The sequence below is a fragment of the Myotis brandtii genome, unplaced genomic scaffold, assembly GCF_000412655.1.
Source record: "Myotis brandtii unplaced genomic scaffold, ASM41265v1 scaffold702, whole genome shotgun sequence".
Taxonomy (NCBI): Eukaryota; Metazoa; Chordata; class Mammalia; order Chiroptera; family Vespertilionidae; genus Myotis; species Myotis brandtii.
In genome coordinates this window covers 3134647-3157672 of record NW_005370755.1, presented here as the reverse complement: position 1 = coordinate 3157672, position 23026 = coordinate 3134647, and the positions used below count along the sequence as shown (strand labels likewise).

General features: G+C 38.4%; 1 protein-coding gene across 1 annotated transcript in view; it reads right to left on the bottom strand.

Annotated features, from left to right (window-relative positions):
• ATIC (5-aminoimidazole-4-carboxamide ribonucleotide formyltransferase/IMP cyclohydrolase) overlaps positions 1-22997 on the bottom strand; it is a 28997-nt gene extending 6000 nt beyond the window's left edge. The window contains exons 1-11 of the mRNA XM_005882289.2: positions 22726-22997; positions 20259-20335; positions 19059-19125; positions 14683-14771; positions 13989-14140; positions 13541-13697; positions 11698-11823; positions 10769-10876; positions 10064-10149; positions 8943-9032; positions 6490-6618 (exon numbers count right to left, since the gene is read on the bottom strand). Of these exons, the coding sequence (XP_005882351.1) occupies positions 6490-6618; positions 8943-9032; positions 10064-10149; positions 10769-10876; positions 11698-11823; positions 13541-13697; positions 13989-14140; positions 14683-14771; positions 19059-19125; positions 20259-20335; positions 22726-22901 (1257 nt within the window). The 5' untranslated portion in view covers positions 22902-22997. The remainder of the gene's footprint in view (positions 1-6489; positions 6619-8942; positions 9033-10063; positions 10150-10768; positions 10877-11697; positions 11824-13540; positions 13698-13988; positions 14141-14682; positions 14772-19058; positions 19126-20258; positions 20336-22725) is intronic.
• Between the last annotated feature and the right edge of the window lie 29 nt (positions 22998-23026).

Below are 23026 nucleotides of genomic sequence, written 5' to 3'. Positions count from 1 at the left end.
AGCTTTGATGCGCAATGACCACCTGGGGGCAGACACTCATGCAGGAGCTGCAGAGCAACAGCAGCTTTGCGGAGTGCCCGCTCATACTCTGGGACCCCTCGGGGGACGTTAGACTGCTGGTTTCGGCCCGATCCCCGCAGGCCAGGCCAAGGGACCCCAACTGCCAGATGGAACCTGCTCATTCTGCAGACACCCTTTGAGCCCCGGCACTGCCCCAGGTGCAGCTGGCAGAGGGGAGGTTGGCTCCAGGGTGTGTCTGGCCTGCCTCGCCCAGTCCTGCCCCACCAGCCACCTTCTAATTAGTTTACTTTCAATGTGCACAAATCCATGCACCGGGCCTTTAGAATCCTATCTAATAATAGACAAACATGGTAATTGAACATACCTTCACTACGCCTCCCATTGGCTAATCACCGAGATATGCAAGTTAAACGCCAACAAAGATGGCAGCTAATTTGCATACTGCAGGCATGGTGGGACAGTGCAAGCCGCCATCCAGGGGAGTGACACTCAGCCAGAAGCTGGCTCATGGCTGGCCAGTGCAGAGGTGGTAGCAGGAGCTCTCCCACCTCTGTGGCAGCACTAAGAATGTCCAACTAACGGTTTAGGCCCAATCCCTTGGGGGCCTAAGCGTTTAGCCAGACATTCCCTGAGGGCTCCCTGGCTGCCAGGATGTCTGTCTGACTGCAAGCTTAGGCCTGATCCCCCGGGGAGTGGGCCTAAGTCAACCGGTGGACACCCCCCAAGGGGTCCTGGACTGCAAATGGGCACAGGCCAGGCTGAGGGATACCCCCCCCCCCGAGTGCACAAATTTTTGTGCACCAGGCCTCTAGTATATATATAATCTCCCATTTCTTTTACTTCTGTGGCTCTCTCAGGACCAAAACCACTCTAGAGGCTGGAATGTTAACAAAAACCTATTTTTTTAATTGGTTAAAGGTGGTTGTTTTTTTTAATTCTTTATTGTTGAAAGTATTACATAAGTCCCCTTTTCCCCACATTGTCCTCTCCCAGCCTACCCCTGCCCCACCCCAGGCCCAGCCTTCATTGCCCGCCTCCCTGTGTCCATTGGTTATGCTTATATGCATACAAGTTCTTTCGTTGATCTCTTACCCACAACTCCCCTCCCACCCGCAGGCCTCCCCTATGAGATTTGATGGTCTGTTAGATTCTGTCTCTAGATCAGTTTATGTTGTTCATTATTTCTCTGACTGGGTTATTTCGCTTAGCATAATGCTCTTGAGGTCCATCCATGCTGTTGTAAATGGTAAGTTCTTTCCTTTTTACAACAGCATAGTATTCCTTTATGTAGATGTACCAGTTTTTAATACACTCATCTGCTGATGGGCATTTACGTTGTTTCCAAATCTTAGCTATGGTGAATTGTGCTATGAACATAGGAGTGCATATGTTCTTTCTGAAATCTTGGGATATATTCCTAGAAGTGGGATTACTGGGTTAAATGGGAGTTCCATTTTTAATTTTCTGAGGAAACTTCATACTGTTTTACAGTGATTGCACCAGTCTGCATTCCCACCAGCAGTGTACAAGGTTTCCCTTTTCTCCACATCCTTGCCATCACTTGTCCTTAGTTGACTTGTTGATGATAGCCATTCTGACTCATGTAAGGTGGTACCTCGTTGTTTTTATTTGCATTTCTTGGATAATTAGTGCCTTTGAGCATTTTTTCATATACCTCTTGGCCTACTGTATGTCCACATGAGAGAGGTGTCTATTTTAGGCACTTTGCTCATTTTTTTATTAGATTATCTTCCTTTAGTTAAGTTGTATGAGTTCCCTATAAATTTCGGAGATTCAACCCTTATCAGACATCACATTGGCAAACATGTTCTCCCATGCACTGGCTCTTGTTATTTAGTTGATGGTGTGTTTTTTTTTTGCTGTGCTGAAATTTTTTATTTTGATGTATTCCCTTTTGTTTATTTTCTCTTTAGTTTCCATTGTCCTAGGAGATGTGTTGGTGAACATATTGTTATGAGCTATATCTGATATTTTGCTGCCTATGGATTCTTCTAAGATGTTTATGGTTTCCTGTCTTACGTTTAAGTCCTTTATCCATTTTGAGTTTATTTTTGTTTATGGTGTAAGTTGATGGTTTATTTTCAGTTATTTGCATGTATCTGTCCAATTTTCCCAACACCATTTATTGAAGAGACTGAGTTGACTCCATTGTATGTGCTCACATCCTTTCTCAAATATTGAGCATAATGGTTTGGGTTGATTTCTGGGTTCTCTGTTTTGTTCCATTGGTCTATGTCTGTTCTTCTGCCAGTACCAGGCAGTTTTGAGAACAGTGGCTTTGTAATGTAGCTTGATCTCTGGTATTGTGATCCCTCCAACTTTGTTCTTCTTTCTTAGGATTGCTGTGGCTATTTGGGGGTCTTTTTTTATTCCAGATGAATTTTTGGAGTTTGTTCTAGGTCTGTGAAATATGCCGTTGGTATTTTAATGGGGATTGTGATGAATCTATAGATTGCTTTGTGTAGTGTGGACATTTAAATGATATTGATTCTATAAATTCATGAACACGGTATATCCTTCCATTTGTTTATATCTTCCTCTATCCCTTTTATCAATGTCCTGTATTTTCCGAATAGAGGTCTTCTACCTCCTTGAAAATGTCCCGTGTGCACTTAAGAAGAATGTATATTCCAATGCTTTGGGGTGAAATATTCTGAATATGTCAATTCCATCTGATTTAGTGAGTCATTTGGGATTGCTGTTTGATTTTTTTTCTTCTAGATTTATCCAGTGATGTCAACGATTAAAGAACCCTACTATGATTATATTGTTGTCAATCTCTCCCTTAATATCTTCCAGGAGTTGTTTTATGTATTCTGGTACATACATGTATTGAGTACATATATGTTTACCAGAGTTATATCCTCTTATTGTATCAATCCCTTTAGTATTATGAAGTGGCCTTCCTTATCTCTTGTTAGAGACTTCTCTTTGAGGTCTATTTTGTCAGTTATAAGTATTGCTACACCAGCTTTTTTTTTCATTTCCATTTGCCTGAAAAAATTTTTTTCCATTGTTCAACTTTCAGTCTGTGTGAATCCTTTGTTGTGAGGTGGGTCTCTTATAGACAGCATACATATGGGTCATGTTTTCATATCCATTCAGCCACCCTGTCTTTTGATTGGAGCATTTAATCCATTTACGTTTTAGGTTATTATTGATAGGTACTAGTTTTGTTGCCATTTTTATTCTTTGTGCCTGTGTCCCTTCTTCCCTTTCTATTTCTTCTTCTTACAACAGTCCCTTTAGCATTTCTTGCATTGCTGGCTTGGTGGCAATAAAGTCCCTGAGCCTAGTTTTGTCTGCGAAGCTCCTGATTTCACCTTCAATTATGAATGATAGCCTTGCTGGATAGAGTATTCTTGGATTCAGTCCATTGCTTTGCATCACTTTGTATACTTCATTCCATTCCCTTCTGGCCAGATATGTTTCTGTTGAGAAATCATTTGATAGTCTAATGGGAGATCCCTTGTAGGTAACTTTCTGACTCTCTCTTGCAGCTCTTAAGATTCTTTCTTTGTCGTTAATGTTTGCCATTGTGATTATGATATGTCTTGGTGTGGGTCTTTTTGGTTTCATGTTGTTTGGAACTCTCTGTGCTTGTGTGACTTTTTTCTTCCCCAAGTGAGGGAAGTTTTCTGTCATTATTTCTTCAAATAGGTTTTCTATTCCTTGCTCTTCTTCTTGTGCTTCTGGCACCCCAATTATGCGTATGTTGTTTCGTTTCATGTTGTCCCAAAGCTCCCTTAAACTCTCCTCCTGCTTTTTAATGTTTTTTTCCAATTGCTGTTCAGCTTGGGTGTTTTTTTCTACCCTGTCTTCTAATTTGCTGATTCGGTCCTTTGCTTTTACTGGTCTACTGTTGGAACCTTTCAATGTGTTCTTTATTGCAACGATATCATTCTTTATTTCCTCGTCATTCTTACATAGGACAGTGAGTTTCTCATCCAGATGGTTGAGCATCTTTAAAAACATTACTCTGAATTCTTTCTCTGTCATATTGCTTGCCTCCATTTCGTTTACAAAAACCTGCTTTAAGAGAAGGGAGGGAAACATAAAGGAGGATAAAACCACCATTCTCATCCTTAAGTTCCAAAATTTCTATTAAAAATGGAGATGAAATAAGTAGAGAAGAATTTAGATAAATGAGTAATTAAAATCATACCCTCCATCTTTGTAAATAAAAACACACACACATCCAAGCTAGCACAACCAGAGGCACAAAACCTATCAAGTACTGCTAAATTAATTAGACTAATAAAACTATAAGAAAAACTTTACAAAGTCAGAGTTTTAGTAGTTTGGCACAAATGTCAACATGGATACCATGGAATCTAGGTCAATACCCTTTCTGTATTTCTAAAGATACATTAGCCAAATAGGTTAATAAAGTAATAAAAGGGTCCCACTTTATTGTAAGCTGCTTAAAGTTACACTGCTGCAAAATAATGTTTCCATGTGGAAATTCCAATTCCTCACAGCCTTGGCCAAGAAAAAAATTGGAAGGGCTGAAAGATATTTGTATGCAAAATGCCTACAAGTTAGTTTACTTCAAAGCACCATTAATTTTCAAAGTTAAAAATGAAAGAATAGCACTAGCTGGTTTGGTATAGTGGATAGAGCGTTGGCCTATGGACTGAAGGGTCTAGGGCAGGGGTGGGCAAACTTTTTGACTCGAGGGCCACAATGGGTTCTTAAACTGGACCGGAGGGCCGGAACAAAAGCATGGATGGAGTGTTTGTGTGAACTAATATAAATTCAAAGTAAACATCATTACATAAAAGGGTACGGTCTTTTTTTTTTTTAGTTTTATTCAATTCAAACGGGCCGGATCCGGCCCGCGGGCCGTAGTTTGCCCACGGCTGGTCTAGGGTTAGATTCTGGTCAAGGGCATATGCCTGGGTTCCAGCCTCAATTCCCTTTAGGAAGCGAGCATGAGGCAGCTGATGGATGATTCTCTCTCATCCTTTATGTTTCTATTTCTCCCCCTCTCCATTCCTCTGAAATCAATAAATATATATTAAAAAAAAGAATACTCAATAAATCAACAAAGATCATGTCTTAATCACCATATAGTTACTCACAGAACTTCCCCAATAGAGTTTAAAGCTAATTTTCAGCAATTCTCCTTAGTCTCAAGAATCAGACCTGGGAACAGATTATAGCCCCATATTTCTATTACAGTGAGTGGGAGACTAATCCTCTTCTAAGAACAAACAGAAAAGCTAAACACAGAGCTAGTAAAATAGCAAGCAAAGACAGGCAAAATCTCAGAGACAGAGGGAGAAAGGAGTGTGACCATCTATGCTATTTCCCTCAAGGCACTTTCCAAGATGCAGGAACCAAACTCAGAGGTGAATAAGCCGAGCAAGCTTTGGAGTCTTACAGGACTAAAAGGCAAAAATGGAGTTCAGTGTATATCAGAGAAGAGTGGTACTAGTAGACACAGAACAGGGGTGAACCATCAACAGACCAGTCCTTACAAAAACTAAAGCCCAAATTCAAATGAGCTCCATTCCTGCCAGAATAAAGATGATCTACTTCCATTTGATCTGCCTTCCAGAAACATAAGTCTACCCTCTGAAGAAAAAATAATGCCATCCAAAACCTCAAAATATCTCTATAGTCTGATTATAAGCAATAACCAGCAGTCAATCAAAAATGCCAAGCACAGGGGCAGACAAGACCAGAAAATAAGAGTGACACATCTGAAGTACTGAAAAAAAAGTACAGCCAACATTAGACCCAGCAAAAAAAATCCTTCAAAACTGGAGGCCCAATTAAGAGATTTAAAGCTCATCTATTCGCTCATTGTGTAACCTTGGGCAAACTTCTTAACTGTCTTCTATGTCACAGTTTTTGACCTTTATAATAGAGATGATAGTAGCTCCCTCCCCACCTCCATGGAGTGCTATTGTACTCAATGATATAATACGTAGTTACAAAACAAAACAAAACACACCATTATCATCCCAGGAATATGTCCTCCTAAAAGATGACTAAGAGCATAAGAACAAAAACTTGTCTACACAAAAACACTGATCACAGTACTAAAAATGAAAACCACCTAAATATCCACATAGTACGTCTATAAATGAATTGCTCTGTGGCCTTTCAGATGGAGATGTGGATATGTTTACTGACACAGAAACACATTTGTAGCTTAGTGCATTTAAAAAGGCAAGTTACAGAACAGAATTATAGAAGACATGACTCCATTTATGTATAAATGAAGTCAAATCTCTATGTACATATTCATGGAAGCTTCTAATATGGTCTTTTATTCATTTTTTTAAGCTCTCAAGATTACCTGATGACTCAAAGATACACTAGCATTTGCATATCAACCAATTTTAAATATGGGCCTTAATAAATGCATAAGCTTATAAATATTAAAACACGACCTACAGAATTACTAACATTCAGTTCAGATATTTTCATACTTACATCTTTATTCTTGGTAACAACATTGCTAAATAATGACCTGTCGATGACCCCATTATTTCTCTTCTGGCTTAAACAAAGACCAAAGAGAGTCCGAACTTCATTTTCATCTGGATTGTAAGATTGGTCCATCTGAATACAAATATGAAGAGTTAAAAGTAATATACCTACATCCCTCAAAAATCTTCATTTCATTTATATCCAAAGGATTTCTTTGTAAGCAAGGTTATGTGTGTGTTTTTTACTATTTTATCATACATAGCATCATTTCAGTATAGGTATGAAAGAAAGGCCAGGCACTAATCATTTGTGCCAAAAATTTTATAGGTTTTACAACTCTGTACAGTATTGGGGGTTTGCAGAACCAATAATTCCAGTGAGTGCATTTTTGATTGCATTAACTAAAAGCACTATTTATACAACCCTTTGGAAAGATTAGCAGATAAAACAAAATTTGCTAACAAACAGGCAGTGGCACAAAAAATTCTAATTTTCTGAAAATCTATTATAAAATACCCAACACTTGAATTGTAAGTTAAAAAGAAGTTAAAAGGGAAAAAACAGGACTGATAGTTGGCTGTCTTTGCTAATTGAAAGGGGCTAGGTCATTTATTGCTCTTTCCTAAATCTTGAGCAAAAGATAATAAAATGTGGGAATAATCTGTGTAAGAGCAGTCTGTCCATAGATATTTTTCTAAACTTGACAGTATTTCTTCACTTATCCTTTGGATGATCTTTTACTTAAAAAACACTAATATGTAGCCCTAGTCGGTTTGGCTCAGTGGATAGAGCGTCGGCCTGGGGACCGAAGAGTCACAGGTTTGATTCCAGTCAAGGGCAGGTACCTCTGTTGCAGGCTCCGCCCCGGCCTGGGCCCTGGTTGGGGTGCCTGTAGGAGGCAGCCAATCCACGTGTTTATCTCACACTGATATGTCTCTCTGTCTTTCCCTCTCTCTAAAAATCAATGAAAGAATATCCTCGGGTAAGGATATATATATATAAAAAAAGCACTAATATGTATACTTACAAGCAAATCCTCTAGTTAATTATGCTTAATTTGCATTTTCCTGGATTCTAAAATGATCCTTTTTTCTTTGTACTATACAATTTCTAATATTGGGATGTGCCCTCTTATTAGCGGATGTCAAAAGAAACCATTAGTCAGGTAGAGGAATTACATTGTTCCATGGCTGTCATTATGTGTCCATATGCAAACAGCCAAATTCTCAAATACTGCGGAAGCTCCAGAAGCCTTTTCACCCCTCTGAATATGAAACTATCAGGTGCTGTAGAGGTCATGCGGATGAGCTCAGGGTTTGGAGAACATTCTCCGTGTTACTACACATAACTGCTAATAGCCATGTGTACTTAATACTCTTAATTAACAACGCAGGACACGATTTAGAAATTGGAGAACACAATGGCAGCTAACTGAATGGTTGAATTTGTAATCAAGGAGCTTGGACAAAAAAGTATGTATATTTAAAGTGGTATCTTTCCTTAAAAAGCTGATGTGGAATCTATGGTGAATGACACAATTATTGGCATTTTACAATGAAGGATAAGTACTTAACAACTTCCATATATGAAGTTGAGATTCTACAGAATTTCTGACATCAATACTTCCTGAAAAACAGCATCATGAATTTTTACTTTGAATTCAATTAACTCTTTGCCTTACCATTGTAAAATAAAACTATGGGCTAGTTTCCCTAATACTTAAGAGCTTGCAAAAATCAGTTAAGAAAAGAAATCTCAACAACCTATTAGAAAAATAAGCAGAGTATGGAAGACAGTTCATGAGAAGAAAATAAAAATACTCTTAAATGTGAAAAGATGTTTACCCCATGCAGAATGAGAAATTAAAACTGCAGTGAGATGCCGTTTTCATCTATCTTACTGCTGAGAAGCAAAAGTTTAAGAACACAGTGGTGGCAATGCATTGAGAAATAGGGAACCTTACATATCCTCATTAAGACAAAATTCTCCTCCTACAATATCTAGGAGGAGAAGCATCAAAATTACAGCACTTATGTAATTTCTCTCTTAAGACTCTTTCCCTGGGTTGTTATTCATTGCAGGGATTGTGTAGCAGCTAAAGAATGCTAACTGTGTAGATAAGACACACAGACCTAGGACAAAATTCCAAGATGGTGAAGTATTGTGTTTTGCTAAACATGTATTTCAGGAAAAATCAGCAAGAAATTTTAAATGTTAGATGCTCCTAAAAAAGGTAACCACAGCAGAGGGAAGGTGGGAGACTTTTCTTCAAATGGCCTGTAATAACTTTTGAATAGAAAACCATGTAAATACACTATTTGAACCGCTTAGAAATTTATTATTAAGAGTAAGGAAGGTACCCTCATCTTAAACCCAGTAATAGTTAAAAAAAAAAAAAAAAAGAGAGACACAAAATGAAAGAGCAAATTATTGTTTTAGACATGAAATTCACTAACCTGAAGAACACAGTAGTTCCCATTTTTCTTTTTAGAAAGTATTTTCAAAGCTTCTTCTTCATATCCTGGGGCAATAATACCATCAGATACCTATAAATAAATATTTTCTGTTTTAAAAAATTATAAAACACCTAATCAAATAATGCTGCTGCATATTCTCGTTTCTACCTCTAACAGATAATGCTAATCCAGCAGGCCCTCAAATAAGGTCATTTTGTGGATGAGACGCCAGAGGAACTTAATTGCATTTAAGTCATTAATTGGTTTCATCTTTTTGCTTAAAGTCACAGAACCTATCTACAACCTTAAGTGAGGACATACTTACTGTACTAGATTGGGAAAGATAAGCCTATGTTAGAACATAACGTTCTACAGCTGAACTCATCTCATCTGCTGTGCTTTCAAGGTTTTGGGTTGTCATTTCCATTTTAACTAATATGTGAATGATTTGCTCTAATACCCTTAGGAAGAAAAACGATTTCTTACTATTCTGCTTATGGGGGGGTGTTTTGCATTAGAAGAGCATGTTCTGGTTGGAGAGGACAGTGGTCATGGAAAGAATCTCATGAATATTGTCAAGCCACATGTCCCTTTAGCCTTCACTTCTGCCTTTTTCCCCCCTCTTTAAGCTATCTGAGCTATCTTTTTTTTTCTGTCTCCTCATTTCCAGTGCCACCCTCACTTTTCTGGAATACTTGTTTGGTACTCAGATTAGCTTTTCAGAGTAGTTTATAATCTTTCCCATTATACAATCTCTTTTGTTATAGACTCATGGAGCTTTACAGTAAAGTTCATTATTGCATCACCACCCAAGATGGCATCCTCTGTTCTTCAGAAAAAATAACTTTGGAATTAAGATAACAACTATTAGAAAATATAAAAAACTGAATAAGTTAATTAAAACTTAACAGCCAAATATGTATTTGAAACATTAATTCACTAAATCTAGAAATTATAATTCAGTCAAGATTTGTGTTCTACATAAAATATGAACATTCTAAATTATAAATTAATTTATAGTTATAAATATAAATATTAAAGGTTATGGTTTCAGTAAACACTGAACAAATAAAAGCTTGACTCAGTCATGCATGGATCAGGATACACGAATGCCCACTAACCTCTCTGGAGATAATTTTGGCAGTAGGGACATCACATATATCAGATAAGGCAACAAAGTCACCAAATGAAGACATCCTATCGGCCCCTGAAAATAAAAATTATGATAGTGTTTTTTAAAGCTTTGTGGCCACATGGTTCTAACCAGCCATTGACACAACATCGACAAAGGGACGTGGTCCTGTTTCAATCAAACCATTTACAAAAAACAGGTGGCGGGCTAGATCCTGTCCATGAGCCATAGTTGGCTAACCCCTGTTATAGAAGGTAAATGATAACATCAGGTTTCTTGATAATCTCCCATAAATGTTATAATAACATTCACAGGTTATTAAACTCACAAATTAAATATGTATGAAACATAATTCTAACCAAATTCAGTATAGCTGAAATAACCATGCGATTTTAGTCATATATTAAGCAATTCAAATGCATTCAACAGCCTAATCTGAAATTACATGCATCAGATTCCAATTATGTTTCCATTTATTACATTAAAATGCTAACACACTTTTATAAACAAATTTATTCCGAGGCACTCATACAATCATTCAGAAGTATAAATAAAAAACAGAGATAATTTAAAATCTTATAATGAAAAAGAGTTATTACTATTTTATTCTATTTCGGATAAAATATTGCTTTTTCTGTTAAAAAAAACAAACAAACAAACCAAAACACCACAAAACCCCCGTTATTCTTCTGACCTCTTGCTCGTGCATATGCAGTGGCTATGGGTGTGAGGGTTTTATACATGTCATAGACCATGCACACTTTGGCCTCATCTTCACTAAGGGGAACTCCAACAGCAGCGCCTGATAGAGAAAACCGTAAAATAAGCCAAAAACTTCAAGTTATTACTTGTCAACTTGTAAATGAAGACAACATTTTTTCTTAACATTGTCTACGCAGCATAATTTCTAGCACCTGTGCCAAATTAAACAAAAATGTGTTTGGCCAGATAATTCAACATAAAGAATAGAGTCGTAGGGGAGGGGAGGAGAGAATCTCCCCTCTCTAGCCTCTGAAAACAGAGCCACGTGTCTGAGGTTGGCCAGCACCAGGCATGTGTATGAAGCTGGTTTACTTCATTGCTGACTCTCCGTCCTGCTTCATACCATATGACGTTCGCTTCTTTCCGGCTCATGTCACTCTAACATTGAATCACCATCGGAGGATGAATTTATGTGTTGGACTGTCAACAGATCTGGTGGTGTTGACTTAAGTGTAAAAAAGCAGAAAAGTATCTCACACAATGGCTATAACATTACAGATAAAGTGTCCTAAGAATAACTTCTTTAGGCCACTCAGTTCCATCTTCCAACACGTGGGAAACTATTTAGTCATACTGCATTAAGTCATTTTACTTTTTTCTTTTTTAAAACTTCATGTTTCCCCTACCAAAACAACTAATTCCTAATCTTCCCATTTCACAATGATGTATGTTTGTATATATTTTTGTATGCTATTTTATTATCAGATTTTATGATGTTACTACATTGAAAGTGTTAACGGGCTTGAGAAAAAAAATGGCTTCAGACTTCACAGAATGTCTACATTCCCATAGGAACTCACCAGTTCTTATTACAATGAGAAAGAAGTGCATTTGGAACAGTTCCCACATGCAGTGCTTTACCTGCTGGGCTGACGTGCTTGAAAGAGGCAGCAGCCGGAATGCCTAAGGCTTCTTTGAGTTCCTTCACCAGCTGCCAGGCATTCAAAGCATCACACAAGTTTATAAATCCAGGGGCTCCATTGAGAACTACATAAAAAATGTACCAACATTACCACCTGGGTCAATAGGTCAGACATGTGTACATTTCTTAAAGCATGTATCAAAACTGCACAGATATGTTTTAAGGGAAGAGGCAAACAGATCTATACAAACATATAAGAACTTGATGAGAAAAGTTAAAACACACTTGCACATGTGCACACATATGACCAAATCCAGCCAATGTAGAAATAAACCAAGAGCGATCCAGAGCCCAGCTGGCGTGGCTCAGTGGGTGAGTGTCGACCTATGAACCAGGTCATGGTTCGATTCCCGGTCAACATGCCTGGGTTGTAGGCACCTAGGTTATAGGCTCGATCCCCAGGGTGGGGCATGCAGGAGGCAGCCAGCTAAGGATTCTCTCTCATTATTGATCTCTCTCTCTCTCTCTCTCTCCCTCTCCCCCCCTTCTCTGAGATCAATAAAAATAAATTTTTTAAAAACAGCAATCCAGGAAGGGAGATAGAATGACAACACTAGTGATAACTAGGGATCCATTTTAGTATAGAACTAAGATTAATCAAGTATGGCAATTACAGAGACAGTATAAAATTTAAGTTACAAGCTTCGTTGATTTAAGACATACTATCACAAACCAAAGTGCCAAGAGCTATGAAAGGAGGGAAAAGTGTATTTTTTTCTTCATTTACATCCAACTCAGTAGGTTCTGCCTAAACTGGAAACACAGTTAAAAAGAAGACTGCCATTCAGAGCTCTGCATTTTCTTTTTTTTCTTTTTTTTTAGAAATATATTTTATTGGTTTTTTACAGAGAGAAAGGGAGAGGGATAGAGAGTCAGAAACATCAATGAGAGAGAAACATCAATCAGCTGCCTCCTGCACACCCCTACTGGGGATGTGCCCGCAACCAAGGTACATGCCCTTGACCGGAATCAAACCTGGGACCTTTCAGTCCGCCTGCCGACGCTCTATCCACTGAGCCAAACCGGTCAGGGCTCTTTTTAAACTTTTAAAAAAACATTTTTATTGATTTCAGAGAGGAAGGGAGGGAGAGATGGAAAAATCAATCATGAGAAAGAATCATTGATCGGCTGCCTCCTGCATGCCCCCCACTGCGGATATCAAGACTGTAACCCCAGCATGTGCCCTGACCAGGAATTGAACTGTGACTTCGGGTTCATTAAGTCGATGCTCAACCACTAAGCCATGCTGGTTGGGCAAAAATATTAGGCATTTATACAAATGAGTTGAAAACATGGGCACACAAAAACCTATACTTGAATGTTTTTAGCAGCTTATATTTATAACTGTCAAAAATTGTCCTTTCATTTTTTATGTCCTTCAGTAAGTGAATGGAAAAACCAACTATGGTACATCCATATGCAATGGAATATATTTAGTGGTAAGAAATGAGCTCTCCAGCCACCAAAGGACATGGAGAAACCTTAATGCATACTGCTGAGTGAAAGAAGCCAGTGCGAAAAGGCAGGATAGTGTATGGTTCCAACATTATAACATTCTGGAAACAATAAAACTATGGAGACAGTAAAAACATCTGTGGTTGCAGGTGTGAGAGGAGTGGAATGTAGGGAATTTTTAGGTGGTGAAACTATTCTGGGTGATATTATTGAGGTGACTACATGACATGCATTTACCAAAATCCACGGAATATAGAACAAAGAGTAAACCCTAATAATGTAAATTATGGACACAGCAAACCATGCACCCGAACATTCAGCCTTTACCTGTGATGGGAAGCTTGGGCTGCAGTGTGTATAACTGGGCTGGAGTTTGATGAGGGTTCATTCCGTACCGCAAGGGCATCTGAGATATTCCTTTACTATACTGTCTCCTGAAGTCATCTGAAATTGCTTCATCATATTGTGCCGTGTGAGTGAAAGCCTACAAAAAGTGGAACTTTGGTGAATCCACATGCAGCATTTCCCAAAATGGTTTTATTTTAGCATATAGTTAACTACACCCCAAATAATACTAAACAGCACTGTGAATTATTCCCTTTCCAATTCTCTGTTGATCTTTTTAAGGGAATCTCTCTCTAATATTTGGTGTCTTTATTTATAACAAAAAGGAAGCAGCTCCCTCCAAGCAGGCCCTGGTGGATGATACAAACTAGTAAGAACTGAGTACCGTTTGGTTTTGCAAACAAGGCACCATGGAAAAGTGCACTCTCACCTTCAAGGCCAAGTGGCGCCTGGTCTCCAAGGAGGTGTCTTTGCTGTCGGAGCTCTGCATCTCTGTGGACACGGCGGCGTAGTCCTCCGGCTTGCACACTACGGTCACTCGAGCGTGGTTTTTGGCTGCTGCTCTCAACAGGGTTACCCCACCTTTCAAAAACAAAATAGGATTAGTATTTTCACATCGGTTTAACCTCTTTGCAATACAGTTACTGTACACACATTTCTATTTAATTCTTGACTTCAACAATAAGGGAAGAAGACAACCCAAGTGAATCCCTACACAAAGAAATAGCTTCACCCCAGCCAGCATGGCTCGATGGTTGAGTATCAACCTATGAACCGGGTCATGGTTCAATTTGCTGTCAAGGGCACATGCCCAGGTTGTGGGCTTGATCCCCAGTATGAAGTGTGCAGGAGGCAGCTGATCAATAATTTTCTCTTAACATTAATGTTTCTAGCTCTCCCACTCTCTTCCTCTCTAAAATCAATAAAAGTATATTTAAAAAAAGAAATAGCTGCGAAAATATAGATAAATTAGAGTCCTCCCAGAGTACAATCTGGGAGCAGTAACTATTTCCTACACCCTCAGTAGTGAATTTCAAAACAAAATCTTGCTCAATTTAATTTTAGTTAAAATTTAAATAAACCTCTCCTCTGTCAGTCTTCAAATAATGGTTTTCCCAACTTACCAATATCAATTTGCTCAACAGCCTTTTCAACTGTTACATCCGGAGAAGCCACTGTCTTCACAAAGGGATACAGATTACAAACCACAACTCTAAAAGAAGAACATACCTGTCATTAAAATTCAACTTACATGGCAGCTACGTAGAAAAAAGAAGTCAGTCGCTATTAATACACAACCAAAACCCAAAAAGATCTAACGCGTAAACTGTGAGCCTGACAGGTTAGAAGTCTAAAGTTATGTTGAAGAGTCAAAATCTCCCATGTGACTGAGCATAGGTTAATAGAAGTAGCTTAAGAGCAGATGCTCTCAATACACATTGTTGCTGCCTGGATAAACCTAGCTGCCCATTACACTATCAAATCATCAAAAAACTTTAAAAATCTTAACAGAAATGTAAAATACAAGGCTACAGAGAATATCCTCATATTGGGATGTAATCAATCAATTTTAGATTCTATTTCCAATGGATTATGTACAATGATGAAAAATGATGGATCAGTCTAAGGGTAAAATATTTGTTTTGTCTTCAGAGAGGTCATATACAAAAGGTGAAAGGATTAAGAAGTACAGATTGGTCGTCACAAAATAGTCATGGGGATATAAAAGGGAATACATCATTAATATTCTAATAACTATGAATGGTGTCAGATGGGTATGATTTATTGGAATGATCACTCAGTAAGTTATATAATGTCTACTCACTGGAGTGTACAGCTGAAACGAGTAATTTTGTATTAAATTTAAATTAAAAAGGAAAAACAATGGAAGGCCAAAAGAACAATTTAAAATACAGAACTGATCTAAAATGAGCAACTAGTGAAGCAGTTCCACTCCTATGGCTGCAATGTGAGGAGTTCTGTTGCAGGTACCCCAGTGAAATAAGTTCAACTAGAAAAACTGATTAAAAAAAAAGAGAAGAGGGGAACATTTCCCAGACAAAATGTCACAAGAAAAAGACCAGTATCTCTTACAAATACTTACACAAAAGTCTTCAACAAAATATCAGCAAACTGAATCCAGCAAAATATTAAAAGAGGTATATACCATAGCCAAGTATGGCTTAGCTTAGGAATGTATGGTTTGTTTAACATCTAAAAATCAGCTAATATAACATAAAGGACAAAAACCACCTGATCATTTAAATAGATGCACTAATAGCATTTGTCAAAACTGAACACTCATTCATGATAACACTCAACAAATTAAGAAGAGAACTTGCTTAACATGATAAATGGTATTTAAGAAACACCCATTGCTAACTTTATACTTAAAGGCGAATGACTGAATGCTTTCCTCCAAGCTCAGGAACAAGACAAGAATGTCCACCCTTACCACTTCCATTTAACAGCGTACTGGAGATTCTAGCCAGGTCAAATCGCAGAGAAAATGGAATAAAAGGCATCAAGACTAAGGGAAGAAGTGAAGCTATCTTAGCAAGTGACATCACCTTATAAATAGAAAATACTAAGAAATCCACACACAAAAAAACCCCATTAGCATTAATGAGTTCAGCAAAGTTGCAGGATATCTGAACAATCTGAAAGTGAAATCAAGAAAACAATTCTACTTAAAATATTATCTACTTATAAAACAAAAAAAATTAAGAATACATTTAACAAAAGTAAGATTTGTGTATGAAGCAGTACAAAACATTATTGGAAATCTAAATAAATGAAAAGACATCCCATGTTTATGGACTGAAAGATTTAATATTGCCAAGATGGTAATATTATCCAAACTGATCTACAGATTCAACACAATCCCACTTCAACTTCCTTCTTTTGAAGAAATGGACAAGTTGAGAGTCACATGGAAATGCAAGGGACCATGAATAGCCAAAACAAACTTGAAAAGGAAAAAAAAGAACAAAGTTGGAGGATTCACACTTCTCAATTTCAAAATTTATCACAAAGCTACAGTAATGGTATAGTGCTGGCATAACAACAGAGATATAGATCAAGTGTTCCAAGATCATTCAATAGGAAAAGAATAGTCTTTTCAACAAGTGATGCTGGGACAACTGGGTAGCCACATACAAAAGAATACAGTTGCACCCCTACCTCACACCTCTACATAAAAACTAACTTTCAGAGAATCAAAAACAAAAGTATAATACCCCCCAAAAAACTCTACAAAGGACACCACAAAGTGAAAACAGCCCATGGAATGGGATAACTTAATAATAAAAAGAGAAATAAATCAATTAAAAAATGGGCAAAGGATCTGAACAGACATTTCTCCAAAGATATACATATAGCCAATAAGCACATGAAAAGATACTCAACATCATTAGGAAATGCAAATCATAATGACAATGAGATACAACATCACATCCAGGATGGACAGATCAAAATAATACATAAATATTTTACGTGAGGATGTGGAGAAATTAGGGTCCTTGTACAATGCTGTAGGATATTATGTACAACTAGAGGCCCGATGCATAACATTCGTGCACTGGGGCGGGGGCGGGGGGGGTGTCCCTCAGCCCGGCTGCACCCTCTCGCAGTCCAGGACCCCTCGCTCCTTACGGCCTACCTGCAGCAGAGGCTCCTGCCACCGCCAGCTGTGAGCCGTGAGCCGTGAGCCGGGCTTCTGGCTAAGCGGCACTTCCCCTGTGGAAATGCACTGACCATCAAGGGGCAGCTCCTGCATTGAGTGTCTGCCCCCTGGTGGTCAGTGCACGTCATAGCGAACGGTCATTCTGCCATTCGGTCAATTTGCATATTAGGGTTTTTATTATATTGGATGATCTAGCACTTTGAAAACAAATGTGGCAGTTCCTTAAAAGTTTAAACGTAGAGTTACCATAAAACCAAGGAATTCTACTTGTCGGTATATACCCAAGAGAAATGAAAATAGCCTATAAAAAAGAAGCTTGTACATGAACGTTCATAACTGCATTATTCTTAACATGCAAAAAATAGAAACAATCCAAATGCTCATCAACTAATGAACTGATAAATGAGGTATATTCATACAATGAATTACTTTACAGCAAAAACTAATTACTGATAGTGCTTTCTAATAAAATTGATCAGTGATGCCCTGACCGGTTTGGCTCAGTGGATAGAGTGTCGGCCTTCGGACTGAAGGGTCCCGGGTTCGATTCCAGTCAAGGGCATGTACGTTGGTTGCAGGCACATCCCCAGTGGGGGGTGTGCAGGAGGCAGCTGGTCGATGTTTCTCTCTCATTGATGTTTCTAACTCTCCCTCTCCCTTCCTCTCTGTAAAAAATCAATAAAATCTATTTTAAAGAAATTGATCAGTGATGCTTTCAAGGAAATATCCTGATCAAAAGAAGGAAAATAAAAAAAATAGTATAAACCAAGTAGCTGTACATTTTGAGTTGGAGCTGCCATCCCATAGGAACTGCCCTTTTGGGGGACACTCAATATTGTGACTACTGAACTGATGACTTCCGACTGAAAATTAAAAACATTGTTTAGACTTAGTGTCACTATGTCAGCTTATCTCCACCAACAGAAATGCCTTCCTTCTCCTGATATAATTTTCCCCTTCCCTTTCTCATAAATGCCTTTTGCCTTTGTCTCCTAATCAAAATACTTTTTAGGTTTCTGCCTGAATCAGTGCTTTCAGGAATAGCTTAAAAAAAAAAAATCTCAAATAAGTGCTTGTTGCCTCTTAAAAAAAACAACAACAACAAAAAACCCCGAAGTACTGGTGTTATAACATGCAAAGAAGGTAATCCCAAAGGACCACATATTGTAGGATTCCACTGATCTGACATGTTCGGTACAGGTAAATCCATACAGACAAAAATATACTGGTGGTTGCCTAGGGCTAGAGGATGTTTGGGGAAATGAAGAATGAATGCTAATGGCTATTTTTGGGGGTTTTTTTGAGGGAAGCGATAAGTATGTTCTAATATTAACTGTGGTGATGGCTGCACAACTCTGAATATAAAAAAACTACTGAGTTGTATATTTTAAATTGGGAAATTGTATGGTATGTGAATTGTATCCAAATAAAGCTGTTAATATATTTTAAAAAACAGTGAATAACTTTATACAAATAATTAAGTTGCTTATATGTATGAAAATTTACATCATACCTTCCTAAAAAAGCAAAGGTTGTTTTTAGTTTAAGTACCCATTTTGGTAATATATACTTGGCAAAACCAAAATGCTAGCACGTACATGACACAGAAGGTACTCAATAAATGTTTATAATCAACAATTATAAAACTAAACCTAATGGTATCTTTTCTTTATTTTATTTTGTATTGGTTTTGGGTGTACAGCTTAGTTATTAGACAATCTTAAGCTTTAAGTGTTCCCCTCGATAAAAAGGGGCATCAGGTTTGGCATACTCTTCATCTTTGTTCCTGTATTTAAAATTCAACTTTGAATTTACCTTATAAGATTGAAATCAAGTCTGGCCATGTCAGCATTATCTTCTGGGATATTACGAGCCAAGATTCCTAATTTAACAAAGTTAAAATATTAGTTCAAAAAACAAGCCAGAATAAGGCACTTCTTTCTAATATAGTCCCTCAATCAAGTTGAAATTTCTAATATAGCCTAGTTAAGAATACCAAACACATAGTTAAAATAAGATTAGTGGGTATATTTAAAAATCTCTTTTTGCCCAGCCAGTGTTGCTGAGCACCGACCTATAAACCAGGAGGTCATGGTTTGATTCCGTCAGGGCACATGCCAGGGTTTTAAACTTGATTTCCCAGTAAGGGGCATGCAGGAGGCAGCCGATCAATGATTCTCTCTCATCATTTGTTTCTCTTTCTTCCTCTCCCTTCCTCTCTGAAATCAATAAAAATATTATTTTAAAAAAGTATTTTTTATCAGTTCCTGATTCCTCTTTTCTTTTTTAAAAATTTTTATTGAATTTATTGGGGTGACATTGGTTAATAAAATTATATAGATTTAAGGTGTACAGTTCTACAATATATCAATTACTTATTGTATTGTGTTTCATCACCCCAAGTCAAGTCTCCTTCCATCAGCATTTATGCCCACTTCTTTTCTCTTAACAAAATGTAAAAGGAATTTTCCCATAACTGTTGCCAGTTTCATTATGTGCTCCAATAAGTAAATGGCTTGTCTTAATTTTTAGCCTTACAGCCTTTTATTCTGCCATATTTTACTGTAACTGGTAAGTTTGCAATATACTTGTTTTTCACTATTTTTGAATGATATGCAATTCGTTGTCTCAGATGAACGAACAAAGTAAAGTACTTTGAAGAATTCTTTTGAAAGTCAGTTATATGGTCATGCTGTATGCTAAGTTTGAATAATGATAAAATCTTTTCACTCCTAAGATCAAAATATTTTCATTAACTCCAGCAGGAACTATCACTAAGTTAATTCTCAGGTTAGCACTAACAGCAAGCGAAAGAAAACAATCTGAATTCATCACATAAAAAGCAAACTAGATTTTAAACAAGTTCTAATGTATTATGAACTTTGGCAGCAAATGTTGACGCAATCGCTATAACCTACAGATTTTTTCCCTTTTCCTTGTTTATTCTATAAAGTAATCAACTAAACTATCCTGAAAACCACTAATTATTTTAAATTGAAAATACCCACTACATACCGGCATGGACTGCAGGGTGCAAGGTTTTCACACGGCCCCCTAACATTTCGGGAAACCCCGTCAGCTCAGAGACATCTCTGAAAATAGATAAAAAGAACATTTCTCCTCTTTCTACTTAACTGTCACTCACATTTCACACTATTCCACAGCTTCTTCTATCATTAAGCCTACTGTTTTCATTTTTGAGAAATTTTTCAGCACCTGAATTTTCAAAATTCTGAGATTAAGGAGGGCCATTTGCAAATGACTGAATTTTCCCAAGGACTCCCAGTTCCAATATAAACAGAGTTGGTGACATTATGATTTCCAATTAAAAATTCACTTTCCCAGAGTCCTGGCCCAGTAGCTCAGTTGGTGAGAGCATCCTCCAAATGTGCCCGAGGTTGTGGGTTCAATCCCTGGTCAGGGCACATATAAGAAACAACCAATGAATAAGTGGAACAACAAATCGATGTTTCTCTCCCTCTCCCTCCCCGCTTTCTCTCTTTCAAATCAATACATTAAAAAATTAAATAGAAAAACATTTTTTTTAAAAATTCCCTTTATTTCCTGTTCTGTTGGTTGTCATCCAGTGAACCGAAAGGCTGACCATTCTATTCCTGGTCAAGACACATGCCTGGGTTGCAGGCTCGATCCCCTGGAGGCAGGGGGCAGCCGATTGATTTTTCACTTTCCCTCTAAAAATCAATAAAAACGCTTTCAAAAAATTCCCTTTCCCAGACTTTAAAAAATAAAATCCAGGTTTTCCAACTGAGGATAATTGTTAAAAAAAGAAAAGGCAGATCTATACTGAGTTGGTGTAGGGATTACGTGAGTTAATATATATTTAAAAGTGTCAACAGTCAGCCACACTTTAATAGGAAACATATTGACATTCCCAAATTTTAAAAAAAGACATCACCACAATGGGGCTAAACCAGGAATAGGTAGAGGTACAGATAGATAAAACAAGACTAAAGAGTTGATAAATATTTAAACTGCAGGATAGGTATGCAAAACAAGGGCTCATACTTTTCTCTCTTTTTATGTCTGAAATGTCTCTATAATACAAAGTTTGATGGAGGGGGGAAAGGGGATACAGAGAGGACCTTGCTTAACTTGAAGGGTCCAACTACAAACAATCCAACATGGGGACAATGGAAAGAACAGTTCAGACTTTGGATTCTCACCGCCCCACCTCCCATGATTCTTAGGGGTTGTGGTGCAAACATCAGAGTGGTGCTGCAAAAAGACTTTGGAACATATACAGTAAGGCATGTTTTGCCATATGAACTTAGTGAATTTAGGGAAGCTGTGTACTGTCCACTTAGGGCAAGATTACAAGATGAAAAAGGTAATCCTTGACCTCTCCATGGATCTAGAGGTCAAGTAGCAACATCTCCAACATGACAAAAAAAGCAGACAGGCCTTTCACTCCTTTGCTAAAATATATTTCAGGATGGGGATGGCATTCCTCCGAATTCTCACATCAGTTTATTAAAGCCTTTTTCATTTTCTACATTTTCAGTGGTTACTCCCTCTCCCGCTAGAATGCCAGCTCCTTGATGTCAAGAACTGCAGCCTGATTTTTCTTTTGCTTATTATTCCTTCTCCCCATCACTTCGGTGGGTTAATGAATAGATGTGGATGAAGGAATGAATGAATGATAGATTTTATGACTTCATATGGTTACCAAAGATGCTAGCAGCGGTTATCAACCTGTGGGTCGCGACCCCTTTGGGGTCGCCTAAGACCATCCTGCATATCAGATATTTACATTACCATTCATAACAGTAGCAACATTACAGTTATGAAGTAGCAACGAAAATACTTTTATGGTTGGGTCACAACATGAGGAACTGTATTTAAAGGGCCAGAAGGCCCTTGCCAGCCTGGCTCAGTGGATAGAGCATCAGCCTTTGGACTGAAGGGTCTCAGGTTCAATTCCGGTCAAGGGCACATGCCTGGGTTGCAGGCTCAATCCCCAGCGGAGGGGGTGCAGGAGGCAGCCGATCAATGATTCTCTCTCATCATTGATGTTTCTATCTCTCTCTCCTTCTCCCTTCCTCTCTGAAATCAATAAAGAAATACATTTAAAAAAATAATAATAAAGGACCAGAAGGTTGAGAACCACTGTCAGGGAAGGGAGGCAGGCTTGAATCTTGATGTCAACAGTTTACTAAAGAGCCAGTCAAAAGAGATTATGCAAATTACAAACTCTGTGGTGCAAAACAGCCCGCCTCAGTTAATTTCTTCTAAGTGGCTTGGAAGGGGGGGCCCTGAAATGAGGACATCCGGGGTTCTAACCCCTGCGCCGCTCCTTACTTAACTCTGTAAACTTGACAGCACTTTCCTCTTCTATGAAGGGGCCAGCAGCGCACCAGCCTCACAGCACTGGAGGCGCGAGTGAATAGCGGGTTGTACCCACGGTGCCCGGCATGCATTACTTTCTGATGGGACTTAACCTACACACTAAGTTGTGCCTTACCTGACGGCCAGACCCGCATCCCTGAGAGCTTTCGCGGTCCCTCCAGAAGCGACCAGACTCAAACCCACAGAAGTTAGGTTCCTGGCAAATTCCACGAGGCCGGTTTTGTCAGAGACACTGAATAAGGCTGAAAGAGAAGACGTGTTTTCCTCCCCAGTCGCTGTACAGGACAGCATGTTCTTCAGGGCCGTAGGATGGGGTGCGTTTGGGGAACGGCAGTCACGGATCTCAAGCCACCATCACCCCCGCCCACGCCACCCCCGGCCCAGACTCGGGGCCCCATTCTGATGCCAGGCAGCCG